This window comes from Geospiza fortis, unplaced genomic scaffold, assembly GCF_000277835.1.
Source record: "Geospiza fortis unplaced genomic scaffold, GeoFor_1.0 scaffold447, whole genome shotgun sequence".
Lineage (NCBI taxonomy): Eukaryota > Metazoa > Chordata > Aves > Passeriformes > Thraupidae > Geospiza > Geospiza fortis.
Genome location: NW_005054467.1, coordinates 492,523 through 508,710, shown reverse-complemented (window position 1 = coordinate 508,710; position 16,188 = coordinate 492,523). Strand labels below are relative to the sequence as shown.

The following is a 16,188-nucleotide window of genomic DNA, read 5'->3' as shown; positions in this document are numbered from 1 at the left end:
ATCTATTTGTAGTATAACAGCTTCTGAATGTGACATTCATTCTGCAAAAAGTATCAACTGAGATGAAGGAAATACGTTTCTCATGGTGTTTGATCAGTGAGGCTGTAGTTTTAAGCAATAATCTTGTGTATAGGGGAAAAATAAACTATTCTATATTGAGAATTTCCTCCTAAGTCTCACAGTTTCCCACCCAGGGAAGAGATATAGTAAAGATTGGTTTCCATCATGCAGCGTGGTAGTGTGGTACAGAAATTCTTGGGATGGGACTGAGAGGTGTTGTGTGCTGGGAGTTTGGGTTAATGGAGGCATTCAGAGAGTCTCTGGGATGCACGCTTGTGACATTATACTTATGAACAAAAATGTAGAAATCACAATAGCAATGATCCCCAACCCTTTTTAGATTTCCTGAATTCATGTTCGACAAAAAGTCTCCAGAGAGGGTGACTCCATGACCTTCCTAGGCAGCTTACTCCAATTCCTAACCACTCTGTCAGTGAAGAATTTTTTTCTAATTTTTAATCTGAACCTCCCTTGGCACTATTTAAGGCCATTTCCTCTTGTCCTTTCATTTGGGATGTGGCAGAAGAGACTTATCCCCACCTAGCTTCAACCTCCTTTTCTCCAGACTGAGCACCCCCAGCTCCCTCAGCTGCCTCTTATCATACTTGTGCTCCAGACCCTTCCCCAACTCAGTGCCCTTCTCTGGACATGCTCCGGCCCTTCAATGTCCTTCCTGAATGGAAGGTCCCAGAGCTGGACACCAGTGCCCAGCACAGGGGGATGGTCAATTCCTGGATAAATGCTTTACCTGCCATGTGTTATCTTTTCAAGTAGTTGCCTGTAATATTTCCAACTTCCAAAAATGATATAAGAGATGCAAATATGTGTCTTGTTGACAAGTCAAAAGATCAGTTCATTTCCATGTGCACTGAGGAGAAAAATGTGGGAGTTTTTTTTAATTTAGTAGTAAGTTTCTTTGTATACTAAAATGAAGTTTTCTTATCTAATTTTCACTTGACGAATTGTTAAAATCAGGGTGCTAAATATTATTTTCAGAGCTTGTGTGAAACTTTACCTAATGCAAATCTATCTACATACCATCATATAGGCTTAATTTCTAATAAAAATTCGGTATACGATATCACAGACTATTTTATTGTATAGCAAGATTTCTAAACTCTGGAACTATAAATGCTTATCTTTAAAATTTTTTAGTATGCTTGTGATTAAGTGTTCTAAATGTAATACTTCTTCAGCTCCATTTCTGAAATGTGTCTTAGAGAAACTGTATCTTGCATATTTGCACAGACTGAAAATTCTACTTTCCTTTTCATAGGATAAGAAGTGGGTTCTCAATCATGAAGATGTCACGCTGGGGGAATTACTGGGCAAAGTAAGTAATAAAGTGAGCTAAATAACATTTGAGTAAGTATACTGTAATTATTACACTATTTCTGTATACCTTTTCTTTTAAATGGCTCTGGTATGTAATTTTTATGTCAATTTTTTACACTAATACATGAGACAACCTTACGCTTTAAGCAGACATAAGTCACGCTTGGTAGTAAACATTATAATGATTGTGCTGAAAGTATTTAACTAGCATACTTTTTTTTTTCTCTTTTGGAAGTGTTTTGAGCTAACTAGATTTCTATAAAGCATGATGTGGCTGTTCTTTCTGTAGTTGGAGAAGAACGTTGCAAAATATAAATAAAAACACATAGAGAAATAGGTGTATGCTTATGCATTTGTGTATAAAATTTGGTATGATGAGATGACTAAATATTTATTAAAACAAATGCTAATTGCTTGTGCATGATTATTTTCATTCATTCATTGATGGAATTAGATAATTTCACAATCTTAATAAATCTTGTGTAGTTCATAAACATGTAGTTTACAAAGTCAGCTTAGGAACTACAGATCTTTAAAATCAGGCAAACTCCTCACTTTTTTGGCACCTTTGCACCTGCAAAGACCATTTTGGGTGCTACTCTGGACACAGAGTAGTTTGAAAAGATTTTCCAAAACCTGAGAAAACAAGATTAAATGAGGAAGAGACAAATCAAATTAGTTAACTGCCTTCTTACTATGGTGCACCCTAAAAAAAATCAGTAAGAAATTCAAGAATGGGGAAATAAAATATTTCCATAAACTTCTGTTTCCCAGTATAAAAGCTTTTTGGGAGATTAAGATGACAAAAAGTATGACCATATTGAGCTGTGCTTTCATAAAATACAGGTACTGCAGGATGTTCACATTCTTAAACAGGATGGTATCAAGGGAGAAAAATTAAGATGTTCCAGCCACAAAACAAGTTTTGACTTGTTAAAAAATAAATATTAATTAGTTTTGGTGTGTAAAGACATTTAAAGCAATTTGAAAAGCATTTTTAGTAAATTCAATTTACATGGTATTGCATGTTTTTGGCACAAAGCATTTTTGACATTCAGTAAAGGCAGCTCAGAATTTTAATTATAGGAGGATGTTCTTTAAGAAATACAGAATAGACTAAAAACTTTATAGGAACACAGCATGATTCTTATGCATTCACCTCTAAGAAGATGTGGTCATACTAAAAAAGATAAGAATGACAGGAATATCAACATCTGTATGACAAGATGTGAAATAAACTATAGCCATTCACCACAAAAGTGAGAAATCAGAGAGTCTACAAAACCTTGAGTGGCCTGGAAAAGATGAGGAAGAAATCACAAAATTTTAATGTGTAAAAGATGCAAGATTTAGAAAAGATGTACCTCAGGAGTGAATGGTCAGTTTATTTACTCAGCATTAATTCAATAATACCCCACAACATGAAAATTGCAGAATTGGAATGTGTTTTACTAAAAATCATCTGTCTAATAATACTTCAATATTGTCAATAAAGAAGTAAAGCATTTTCAAGACTTAAATAAAGCTCAGGATGGATTCAGATTTCACTGTTAAATACTTCTGACCAGAATGGTAGAGGAAAAGTGGCGTGGGAGCAACTCACCTGCTTACCTTGGGCTTCTCATGCCATTTCAGATCTGAGAGGTAATGTGCTAGCCTCTGGAAGTGCTTTAGAAGGGCTGTCAGAGATCCTGAGCGTCACTTGCCAGCTACATCTTCCCTGTCCCAGCAAACAGAAAATAATTCTGCAGGCATGTTCAGCCCTGCATTTCTTCCCTTGTTACTGGAAGCATGTTACTCTTTTCCATCTGTGAGTTTCTTTTTTTCCCTTTTCTGTCATCTTTCTTTGGCAACACTAAATTCAGCTGTATGATGTAATGAAATCTTCATCACTCAGGAAAGGAAGGCAAACATCTCCAGCAGACTTTTTTTGAAGTCACATGCAGCCCCAGACACCAGGACGCAGAAGTGTAGTATGTGTAGAAGTTAATCAGACATAGTTTCAAAATTGAGTTGTGCTTATTTTTTGGGAAATACAGAGCTTTACTAGATGTATGAGATCTGTAGTTTTCTTCTTGTTTCCTTCTCTTGAGGGTTTATTTCATTGATACCAGCGCTTTATACCTCACAATTTCCTTCTTCTTTCAATTTGTGTCCTAATTAATTTTCCTTTTGTTTTTATTAAATAAAAATGCATCAGGTGGGGTCTTTTATGGTATTTAGTACTTCAATTTTCTTCTATGAAAGCTAAAAAAACCTAACTTGCCTTGGGGGTATGTTATTCACTACCTAAAATGTCTGATGATAAAAGGAGCTGCTTTCTAAAGTCTTGTCCAAATAAGAGCCTTACAGATTTGTCTTTATAGAGCAGTGCTGAGCTTGGTTTTAAAGAAATTCTGGATCACCATACACAACAATACATTTTGCAGTGGGTTTAATTTATGATAAAAATTAATATTCAGTGTTTTCCTTCTTCATAGTTTCTGTTTTTTCTTTCTTGTATGTGAGAATGTTTGTTATTTTGGTGTGTTTTGTCACAGTTTTTGAGATCAGTTTTTGGTCTCTTCCAGACTGCAAGTTAAAAACTATTCACAAAATACGATAGTGTGAAAATGAAAGAGGGCAAGAGTAACAATAAGAAGAACAAAGTACTACAGTCAATGTCAGTTGATTTGAAAAGCTACTAAAAGGTTTTATGAGAAAATTCTAATTACTTAATTAATGGTGTTTTTTTCCTCCTTCCAGCAAGGTCAAAACAGGACTCATATGCTGTGTCCGTATAATAGATGTACTACATCAGAGTGAATGGCTTTGATTAGGACAGATACTGAAAGAAAATCTCATTTGGCTTCATAAACACATTCCAGAGTTCTGGTCCACTTTCAGTAGCTCTCTGCATTATTTTTTCTGGCAATTCATTTAAGATTTTATTTACTTAAAATGATCATTTTTCTCCTGATTTCAGGGTAATTTTGGTGAGGTGTATAAAGGAACGTTAAAGGATAAAACCCCTGTTGCTGTAAAAACTTGCAAAGAAGATCTTCCTCAAGAACTGAAAATAAAATTTCTGTCTGAAGCCAGGTAAGTTCTCTAAAACTACTTGTGGTACTTTTTTTCAGTTTTTATCACCAGATGCATTTACAAAACCTGACCTTCTGAAAAATTCAAAAAAGCAGTTGTCAAACTTTTCCTTCTTTTCTCTCCCTCAGTACATTCCACAGCTGTCACCCTGGTAACTAAACATTGGCATTTGTAACGTGTGAATGCAGCAGCATTTTCACTTGCTGAAACCATCTTGTTGACAAGGCAAGCCATGCCTGTAAAATAAAATTTTGTTGTCTTAAGTGCTTTCATTTAGAACTTCTAAGATATACCATGAGGATGGGGATAAGAAGACTGGAAGATGTTGTTAATTTAAGTGTGATTATACCAGGCCTAACTCCTGCCTTATATCTATGGCTAGTAGAGGTGATCAAATGTGCCCAAATTGCTTCTCTTAGTGGGGTGTAGGCCCCATTCAGTAATTTTCTGTTTGTAAGAAGAGTTTGCTCCAGTAGAGCTTTTTTTATACCGTGTCAATCAGCATGAGATTATATGCTTATTTTCCAATTACAGACATGACACAATGTGCAAAGCCCATTTTAAACTACCTTGCTCCTTCTTGCTTTGAGGCTTCATATGCTTTAATTTCCACTCCCAAGTCAGTGTGATGAGTATTGGAAAATAAAAGATACCATCTGCATTTATAGAATGAGGATCAGCCACCCTATCCATTGAATAATTTAAAAAAACTTGCAACTTGGCAACAGCAGAGATATGTCATTTTTTAAGCAGCTTGACACTAATGGGAAAAAATGGTCTGAAAAAATGGAATGTGTTATTTTTCGCTAAATGTGTGTGTAGGTTAGTATTTTACTCTTGATCCTTGGGAAAAAGGGAAAAAGAGGAGGTGCTTTGAGTCAGCAAATATCAGAAGGAGCATTCAAGTTACAAGGTCTCTGTAGAATTTTTTCTTGCTCTTCTTTTCACTTGAAAATCATAGCATGCTGTTTTAGGCTGGAAATGTTCTTATTAAAGCATTGTGTCAAAAGATGTAAATTGTTAATTTAATTCTCAAAATTGATGTCCTTATAGTCTTCTAACACTTACTGTATTAATTAATCTCTCAAAATAAAATTGGAACAAGTGTTCTTTTGAACAGTGCAGCAGGGAAACATGCGGGCAAGCTGTGCATACTGTTTTGATGTCACTCTGATTCTGGTCCACCACTGAAATTCTGATTATATACAGGGGTTCTATCAGGCCATTTTTTAGTTATATATAGATAAGTGTCACACAGACAAATGGTGAAATTACAATAAGAATAATTTTTTATTTATTAGTGAATCAGTTGTGATGTTCATTTGAAACAGAGTGGTGATTGATCTAACAGATTCTATCAAATCATTGATTTTGATAACAGCAATTATATTTTTCTTTGATAACAATAATGATATCTTCCATTAAAGTAACATTAAAGGTTTTAGATATTCTCCTGTAATGTTTAATCAGCCTGTACAATAAAATTTATTAATATAATGAGCTTCTTGTGTGTTTTGCAGGATACTCAAACAATATGATCATCCTAATATTGTAAAACTTATAGGAGTTTGCACTCAGCGACAGCCTATATATATTGTTATGGAACTTGTTCCAGGTAATTGGTTTTCTCGGGTTTTTTTGCAGCATATTTCCATAGGTTTCATGGTTTCCATAATGTGAAATGTATTATTTTCTATTTGTCTTATTCTGCCTTCCTATGGCTGACCTCAAAAGTCACCTGTGTTGCAAATCTTTGAAAATGCTGGGTTCTACTAGCTTTGGAGTGGTTGAGCTCCACAAATCTGTTGAGAATTTTACTGTAGCCTTTAATGACAACAGAAGCTTCATTATTCTCCTGATGAGATAGAAAATGTTATTTCCTTTAACAATAGAGTTCAGTAGTGAATATTAAGAAATATTTAAAGAAACTTCATGTCTGGGTAATGTATCAATTTTAATAACTCTTGTTTGGGTCATCTTTATTAATATACTTTTTTTTTTTTACCAGAATGTATTGTTTTGTTTTAAGGTTGCTTTATTTTTGGAATTGGGTTCATTTTATTCAGCAATGGCTGGAGTGAATTTCAAATTACTGGGATGATAACAGCTTTTGGGCAATTTTACCTCTTTGTTGATTTTCTCAGCAGCTGCAAAATGTGTTGGTTTGGTAGCCTCTAGTGCTGCTTAATATGCAACACTGTATTAGTTTTATATATCACTGGATTTATCTTCAGAATTATACAGCAAGCTTCTTTAATAACCATTTTATTCAGGAAGACTTAGATTGCTTATAATTCTTGAATACTGGCTGTAGAGTGAGAGCACTGATGAAATATTTGACCTTGTGGAGTTTTCTGCCTTTATTAAATTAGATTATACTAGATTATTATATTTGTATGCATGATTAACTTTATTAAAATGGAGACTGAAATCAGTGTCCTCAGTTTTAAGGGGTATTTTAGTAATCAGCTTCTCCAGACATCTCTCAAGATAAAAGTAAATCCTGATCGTTTAACACCTTTATCATTCTGGTTCAGGCTTTTCAGAGCCTTGTACAAGTTGTTGAAACATGCTAATGCAATTGAGGAGGAATTGAGTTAGAACTTTCTTCTGATTCTTATGCCTATTTTGCAGTTCAAGTCTATCCAAACATTCTTGGGATTGAATTTGCTTCAGAAAGAAGCTTCTTCCAAAGAGAATTGTTGCCCTGTTTCAATGGTCTGTAAACCCCCTGGGCTGGCTGCTCTGCCTGCACACCCAGATAAACAAGGGACTGCCTTCAAGCCACCACACTTCCCCACGTGCCCTTACCTCTTGGCACACCAAAAGACTGACCATATGAGCAGAAAACATACGGATGCCAGAGAAATGTCAAATCACTTAGATGAGTCGAGAAGCAGCGATTCTGTTGTTTTCTCTATTTTTCTAGTGACAAGTTTGGATGAGACAACAAAAAAATTAATAGTGCTCTGACTTGGTATTTAACACTGCCCTTTGAGGAACAGGATAGTGGTAAACTTGTCTTCTACTTGACACTAAACTTTCTCAGTATCTTCATTGTTTTGTTTTAAATGTGTTTATGCTTGAAGGTGTTTAAGCAGTTTAACTCTGACATTCTGTTTAATAACTAAAAATGTCAAGTTTTAACTTAGAATTGTGTTCTGTGAATGTATGCCTGAGAACACATGTAATTTATAAATGTCTGACAGTTTTTCCCTGAGGATAAAATTAGAAGCATCTCCATAAAACAAGGGATTTCTCCTGTGATTTTTGACTTCAATGCTTGCATCTTTTCTGCCATTTTTATATCCCAAATACACATAGGCTGCACACCTACTATGTCTTCTGAGACTCCTCTGGTGTGATTCCATAGCAGCTAATTCTGCTTTGCATTCCAAATTATGATTTCAAATCAGAGTCTTAATTTATTCAGGTCTTAAAAATGTATATTGAAACTTAGCACTTTATATGGAGAGGTGCTGCTCTGTTGGTGATTCTGTTATAAACTGGCTCTGCAGACATATCTTTGCTGAAGGTGTAAATGGGATTAAAAGCCATGCATACAGATAAAGGCGTCAGTGAAAACAGTAAAGAAAGGTTGCAGATGCATCTTAAATTATGTGTCCATCCTTTGGTACATGCAAAAATACCCCAAATGTTGCCAGCAAGTAACAGAGAAACAAAGTTGTCAAAGACAATTACCCCTTTTCTTAGGGGGTGTTAACGTAAGTTACATGTCCTGTAATAAAGAATGTCAAGATGGGTGATGTAGGAAGGATTAACTGAAATAGTAAAAAAATAGAATGTCATGGATATATAGAATGGTTTGTGTTGGAAGGGGCCTTGAAGATCTTCCAGTTCCAACCCCCCTGCCGTGGGCAGGGGACACCTCCTGCTGGAACAGGTTGCTCAGAGCCCCATCTCACCTGGCCTTGACCATAACTAACTACATATTAGTGAGAAAAAAGCATCCTTTACTTACTGTTCACTGGCTGTTGGCCATACTGGTCTCACTGTACATGTCCTCCCAGTGTCAATCCATCATAGATTACTCCAGTACAGAAGGAAGGACTTGGTTGTTTTCACAATCTGTCTATCAAGAAGTTAGGGAAAGGTCTTAATGTGATGTATCTATGTGTTGTACAGATCTCCAGATCTCTCTTTGAGGGGTGCACATAGAGAAAAATGCATCTGATCTCCTTGCCATTGGCTGGGTTTTAGAGGGCCAGGTCTCTTCTCTCCCGAGTCTTTTCCTACAGGTCTTTTTGCAGGTTCCTCTGCAAATGGGAAGGAACATCTTGTATGCAGAATGTGTGCACTGTTTATTTATTGAGAATTCAGATTTAGTATTGCTTTCTGTAAACTATTTTTTTTAATTGTTGAAGAAATAAACTAAGTAAAATGTTCTTTGTTGTATGCTAGCAGAAGCTAATCTGTATGTAGCAGCAATTTCCTTCATGTATATATGGAAAGTTACATGTATGCAAGAAATGTGACCTAAAACCACCATTCAGCAATTTGCAGTTACTAAAAGATAATTTTTTTTTAATCCTAAACAAATTGTCCTGCTTTTCCTCCCCTCACCTTCCCAAAATGACCAAGATAGCCAAGGAAAATGAATCAATAAGCTGCTACTATTTTTCTTATTAACATTTTATGTATTTGTAATTTGAGATCTATACACAAATCTGATTTGCAGGCTTAAGTTATGCTAGTTAGCTGCTGTGAAAAAGGAGTCTAGCCAAGCAGATGGTTTATAAATTTTTGTGGTTGCATAATGGATAAATTTGCAATAACCTTTAAGGCACTCTTGCAAATAATTGATTTTATTCTTTTTTACCTAAATGATATTGAAATACTAACTAAAAGGATAGACAGCCCAGATCTTTATAAGGGCCCAATGCTGTAGCTGCTGGATCGCTTTTCAACGATCATGTAATCATAAAACCCCCTGAATTTTACAGTGGCCTGGTTTTCTTCTGTGAAATTTTTAGTAGACTAAGAAATGAGAAAACAGCTCTACTTGGAAATTATTATCTTTCTATTAAAACATTTTGTTATTAATGGAGAACGTACCGTAGCGATTTCCCCTTCTTCTATGACTTATGACTCTTTCTCTATGACAACAGTTGTTCCTAGTTGGAAAATGTTAGGACTGTTAAAAAGACTGCTGCTTAGAAAAATCAGACTGTTGCAACATGTTAGTGTCTTGTATGACTCTTAACATCATGTAGGTTGCTATAGGTTATTTTCCTTGTAATATTCCTCTTGATTGTTACGGCTTTATAGTGAAATGCTCTTTAAGATGGGTTTGATAAGGTTTGTTGCAAAGGTCACGTTTGGTGGAGTTTTTTTCTGGTATCTTCTGATCTAAAAATAGGAATACTGGACTGTTTCATAACTGAATACAGTAACATTTTATTTATCTGTTGTGATACACTTTAATTACACAGTTTATCCTAAGAAAGATAGAGGAAGTTAAAATGAGAATTGCTAGTGAATTTTGGGGGAAGAAACCCCGTATGTTGAGACTTGCCAAATGCTTGATGGTAGTGCAGAGCCATGAGTTTGTATTGTCCTATGGACTTGACTAACCTGACTGAAAAGTAATGTAGTAAATGTGCAGCACGAGTTTTAAAGCTGTTCAGGGGGAATTGCTGTGGATTTGCAACCACTGGAATTTTCTAATGCAGATAATCCTTTGTTAGGGATTGTTTCCCACATGAAAAAGAGCAGAACTTTGTGTAAGGGTTTACAGTGCTGTGTAAGAAAGAATGTTACATTCCTGTAATGCCAAGTCAATCTGAAAAACTGAGCATAATACTCATATTTTCTGTGTTAATTTATTAATTTTTCTTTGCTCTGTGTCTGTTGTCCCAGTGGAATTTCTGTGCTTTATCTTGCATTGTTGACCTTAAAACTGAAGAAAGAGAAATAATTATGAGGAACTGCTTTGGTATTCAGAACAGTGAAAGAATTATTTGCCATTGTCTCTTTATGCCACACAGGGCATAAGGAGTTTTCGTAACAGCTCATTTTCAGCAAATTTCTATGATGATCAAAAAGACTGCCTGGAATACTGCCAGAGTCCAGACTGACAACTGAGACAAATGGATGCTGAATTTTGGTGGGGCATGGAGATTTATCAGGAAAGTGCTGAAGGGGCTGCAGAGCCTGCTTCCTGTTCTTTTCTTTTCAGAGTGAACTCAAAATCTCTTCATTAAAAAATATCAGGAAAAAAAAGAAACTAAAATCCTCTCCTCTTTTACCCTTTTTAACTGTTATCTTTCTGGCCTCAACTTCTCTTTTAGTGATCATGGGTAACAAAGTGTGTTTTAATTCATTGCAGTACTCAGGATCATTAAACTGCATTTTCATTTGCTTGTAATTTATCATCCAATCTCCCATGTAATCAAAAAGGAACTGCAGGAGTCCCATTAAAAATTTGAATGTTTTTTCCTCTTTCTTTAGGGGAAGAACAAATCAAGATCAAATGTAATCTATAAGATGCAAAAAGCAGTCCTAAGCTACAACGTTCTTTCTTCTCCTTCTTTATGTTAATTTCAATTTACTTGAATCTTAGTCCTGAAAGGAGAATTTAATTTAGAGGTAAGAACTTGGCGTGTCCATGAAATATGTGTTCTAGAAGGGGGCATTTTGAGGATAGATGTGGAATCCTGTGGTGCAGTTACCACTTCATGCAACTATTTTAGCAGCTTATTTTATAGAGTCTTCCATGGTGCCTCTGCCCCTCCAGCAAAGAGTCTGCAAGATAAGCACCATCATCGTGCTTGCACCAGCTCTCTCTGAAAAATTTGTCTAATTAAAAGTAGATGCAAACATCTTTGTGTGTTCCAGTGCTTGATTCAAGGTAGTAGATGGAAGCTTGAAGTCACATGATTTGTGACCTGCTTCTTTTTGAAGCTGAAACGTATAATCTCAAGTTGGTAGCCTGCTTTCTCTGTTTTGGGTTTCTGTATATTTAAACATTTTTATAACCATCATAGTTAAAATTAAAACCTCAAAAATATTTTGGAATAATTTTATTTCTGCTACATCAGGCATTCAAATATAGGCAATTGAAGTGTCTGTCTTGTCTCTTGAGTCTTAATATAGCTTCCTCTAGCATATGCATTATGCTAATATGATCCATGATGAGGATATTATATATTATGACATTATGAAAGCTAGATGATATTCCTGTTCCAGGTACAGTACTTCAGATAGTTCTAAACAATTTCCCAGAAGTTGTCTCTTGGCTCCTGATCCATTCTGTGGCCACATACCGTATTTAGTCTGTTCTAGCAGTGATCTGTTCTGATCTGATTCTCACCCCCTCTCCCCAGTGTGTTCATGGACATTTTTCATTCTCCTAATGCATTACATTTCACCGGGGTACCAGTGTGTCTTCCTGATACCACTGTAGAATTCCTTTCTGATAATAGATACCTGTTTTTTAAAAAAAGCAACTTCCTTTTTAACCTAACAGTGAGTTTCTGTTTGTTGTTTTAGCTAACTCTTGTTGGTATGTTCTGAATGCTGGCAGCTGGAAAGAGGTAGAGCTATGCCTGTGCATGTAAACAGCTATGGAAGTATCCAGTAATCCAGTGGGAAGATTGTTGGAATTAGGTTTCAGCTACACTCAACTTATACCCAGATATGTGCAGCCAGCTTCCAAGGGGGAGTTCAGCAAGGTCATAAGTTCTGTCTTTGCAGCTGGATAAGGTAACCTGTAGAGGTCTGTTCTGGATCATTTGGGATGCAAATTGCCTGTGCCACTGATGCAGAAACAAATCAGAGGTGGCAGGTTTTATGAGCTCAGGTGCGGCGCTGCTGGATGTGCCCTGACTCCCAGGCACACCCGGAATGAGCACGGCCATTTCTGCCGTGCCTGTAGCCAGCCACCACTCCTGAAAGTGCTCAGAAAATTACTAAACCTAGCACTTTGAAATAGGGCTTAGTGAGCATGGTGGTGTTTGGTTGAAGGTTGAACTTGATGATCTTGGAAGTCTTTTCCAACCCAAGGGATTCTATGATTCTTAACCCAAGTGTGGGATTACCTCTGAACCCTGTTCGTGCTGTCCTACCTGTGGTTGGCTTTGGTCTGGTTTAGTTTATTCACTCCTTTTCTTCTGCAATGTGGCTCCTATTGCTATTTGCTGTATGTTAGAGCACTTTTCAACTTCCAAGGGGTGTGTTATGTCAGAAACGTGCAAATAAAGTGTGGTGTCTTCCTGACCTACCAGGCTCACTTTTTGGCTTTTTTTGGAAAAGAAGCTCCAGGGCATAAAGTGTAGAAGTACCTACAGATCCATTATTGGTGGTACTGGGGAGCTGATACAATTTACTAAATCTTAAATTACTTTTGTGGAATTGCTCTTATTTCCTGCATGTAGTGATAATTTGGAGTATAGCACCAAATCACAGCTGACTAGATGCATTTCTCTTGTTACTTGCGCTGGAACCAGTAAACCCATTTATAACTAAAAACTTAGTTCTGAGACTGAGATGTGTATAATTTATTTATTAATATGAAATACAACATCCCTATTATCTTGAGCTTTTTGCTAAATTAATTCTCTTCTTGGATAAAGGAGAGCAGATGCTAAGAGCAGCTGAAGACAATGTATATCATGGCTTACTTGAGCCTTAGATTAGACCTCCTGTTTCTGAGATGCCACTGATTTCAGGCCTGGAATGCTGATTGATGCTAGGGAATATCTGAACTTTTAATTGTATGATTCAGCTGCTCTGTTTTCTACTTCAGTGGTTTTTTTTTCCTCTTTCCTACTTTTGAAGGCAGTGGCATCTCTATAAAGATCATTCATGTTTTTTTCCCTAATTACTTCTCTTTAGAGAGTCCCTTAAACTTTATTAAAGTTTTGCATGATCTCACCCATTGGTTGTATTGGTTGAACGTCCTCTGTAGCTGTCTTTTGTGAGCAGATTTCAGATCTGAGTCCTATCTGATTTCACATCCTGAGTCTTTACTGCACACTGTCCAAAATTAATACAACAACAAAAAAAAGAAGGATCCATCAAATTCCAATTAGAGAAAAACTGCAGTGATAGTGACTATCTGGCTTTGTTTCTATTCTGTTCTCTTTTTCTCTCTAGTCGGATAAGTTATCTTCTCATTATTACTCGTTGGTGAAGCCACTTTCTGTCTACCCTACCGTTTCGCTTCACACAGACTCCTGTCTGCTTCTCTAGGTTTTCTCTCTCACTTTATCCTCTTAAGCTTCCAGCTCCCATTTTGATTTGTCCTTGTGTCTCTGCAACTGTCTGTGCTTCTGCCTGTACCATCTCCTGTTGTTGGGCGTTTTACTCAAAGAGCCACACACCTCCCACAGATTTCTTCTCTCCACGTGTCCAACTTTTCCCTCTCCTCACCAGCCCTCATGCAGTACGCACACAGATACGTACAGACCCTGTTCCTTCTTCCTTGCCTTGCTCATACCCCTGTAGTGCATATGGGTCTCTTCCTCCCTATTTGCTTTATGGATTCCAGATTATTAAGAAAAGTCAGATTCCTTTGTAGGTAGTAGTGATTAAAAATTCCTTTTGTCTCAGAGCTACTGTTTAGTAAAAAACGACCAAAGCTCTGGTCTCCTTTTATAGTAGCATTTCAGACTATAGTTGGATTTTTATCTCTTCACATGTTCTAGGCTTTGATGTTACTATATTTTGTATCAGTATTGTACAAAATCAAATCAGCAAGTAGATTAAACTAGAAATTCCATTTTTTAGACTGAATAAAAACAACTGAACATGAAAAATTAGTGAAGTGCTTTGGTAGTTGCAAAAACTTCTGTATTCAACTTCTTTCTTTTTATTTGTTGTTATTCACTTTTTTTCTTTTTACTTTGCCTAGAGCAGTTTTTGCTATAGTAGGTGTTTAATGTGTCTGTGTTTAAAAAAAGTTGTTTTTCTTTAGATTAAAAAAATCCACTGTTCTTCATGTACATTCTGTTTCATATCAGCTATCACATCTCTGCAATACTTTTTCCGGCCTTTGATTATGGATTATTGAGCATAATCAGTTTACAGGAATTATTTATTGAAGAATGGAAGACCTGGGGAGGTCTTCCTTTCAGGCACCTTCTGAAGTAGGTTTTATCTCTACACTCACAGTGTGTATCCTTACAGCCACAATATAAAACATAAAGAGTCCAAGTAGTCTGGGTAGTGTTGTTTTGGCAGCACAGAAGACAAGGGGTGCTAGCTGTTGATGTCTCGCTATGATTTCTGATTTCTTTTTGACAGGTGATGACAGACTCTGTTTTGGACAGGCACTTAAGTCACATGGGATATTGGGTTCATGCTCTACCTTATTTGATCCACCTGAAATCTAAAGCAGGACTGCTGAGCATAGTCAATATTTCCTTTATTTTGATAATCATATGTCTTTGGTCTGTCATCCAGTTAAAAGGAAGTGAAATAGCATGTATAAATGTGTTGTAACCTTCTCATCTTCATTTTATCACAGTGCAGTTATTTTGTGCTCGTGAGTCATCTCTGCTCTGATCTCATCACAGGTGTCTGCTAAAAAGCCATCCACAGCACAGCTCTGGTACAAGCCACATTTTCTCTGTGTTTACTTCTTTGCTGCTGCTGCTCCTGTCCTTGGCTCTCAGTGCACACCATTAGTTTAATTGTTTTTTTCTTTCTTCATATTTTGTTTTCACATACAGATATTTCTACTCATACTTCAGTGCTGCCATTGTTAATGCTACATTGGCAGCACTTTGCATGGTTATAGCAACTTTTATTTGCTTTACTTTACAGGAAAAATATATTTCACAATAGTCCTCTGTATGCAGTTAGAAAAGTAAACTTTGGGTTTATTTACAATTTCTGTACTGTACAGAAGGTTACTACGTATATAAAATATATAGTATTTCTGGTACTACATATATAAAATAAAAGAACAAAAAATGTTAAAGTAATGCATTGCACACAAGTGATGCATTAATTGAAATGTGAAGGTGCAGTACTTTATTGAAAATGGGTTTTAGCATTTTTAAACCCTTGTACTTTAAATAGTTTGTCAAATCACGTCTTACCTGCTCAAAAAACATACCTCCTAGAATTCCCTGGAGATGCATGTTTACTATTTTAAATTCATAGTTTTAAGTAACTCCATTTGGGCTTATGTTTTTGATGCCATGTGTATGAGATTGAGATACTGGACAATAAAGGAAATTCTAAATTGCTTTAAGGCTACTTGGAATACTGACCATTTAAATTCTCAGATTTATAAATACAGGTGCAGATAAATGTAATTTCAATAATATTGCAGTGGCCTGTAAAGCAATTAGGAATACCTGAGTTCTAAAGCTCCCCTGGGTTAGGTGACCTTTAGGATGTATGGCCACAAGCAAGATGCATCTGCATGATGAATGTGTGTATAAATATAAGAAGAATTAAGCAATCTCTTTAAACAAACATAGTTAAAAAGGCTGTTTAACAAAGGAAATTACCCCACTTTATTAAAATTTATATGTGAATAAAAATACATATAACTCCGTATTGTTTCTAATAATTGGTATTGTATTAAGACGTTTATTAATATTTGTATAATTATTTATAATATTATTAGGATACTAGATAGAGATACAATATATAAACAGTGTATGTGTATATTTCCCATCTTCATTTCAAACTATATTTTAGTTGTGTTCAGCATCAGAATGGTTGTCAGAATGATGG

General features: G+C 36.0%; 1 protein-coding gene across 1 annotated transcript in view; it reads left to right on the top strand.

The window, feature by feature from the left end:
* Positions 1–16,188, top strand: part of FER (FER tyrosine kinase) — a 143,816-nt gene that overhangs the window by 86,545 nt on the left and 41,083 nt on the right. Inside the window, exons 13-15 of the mRNA XM_005428029.2 lie at positions 1,337–1,393; positions 4,361–4,476; positions 5,997–6,091. Of these exons, the coding sequence (XP_005428086.1) occupies positions 1,337–1,393; positions 4,361–4,476; positions 5,997–6,091 (268 nt within the window). The remainder of the gene's footprint in view (positions 1–1,336; positions 1,394–4,360; positions 4,477–5,996; positions 6,092–16,188) is intronic.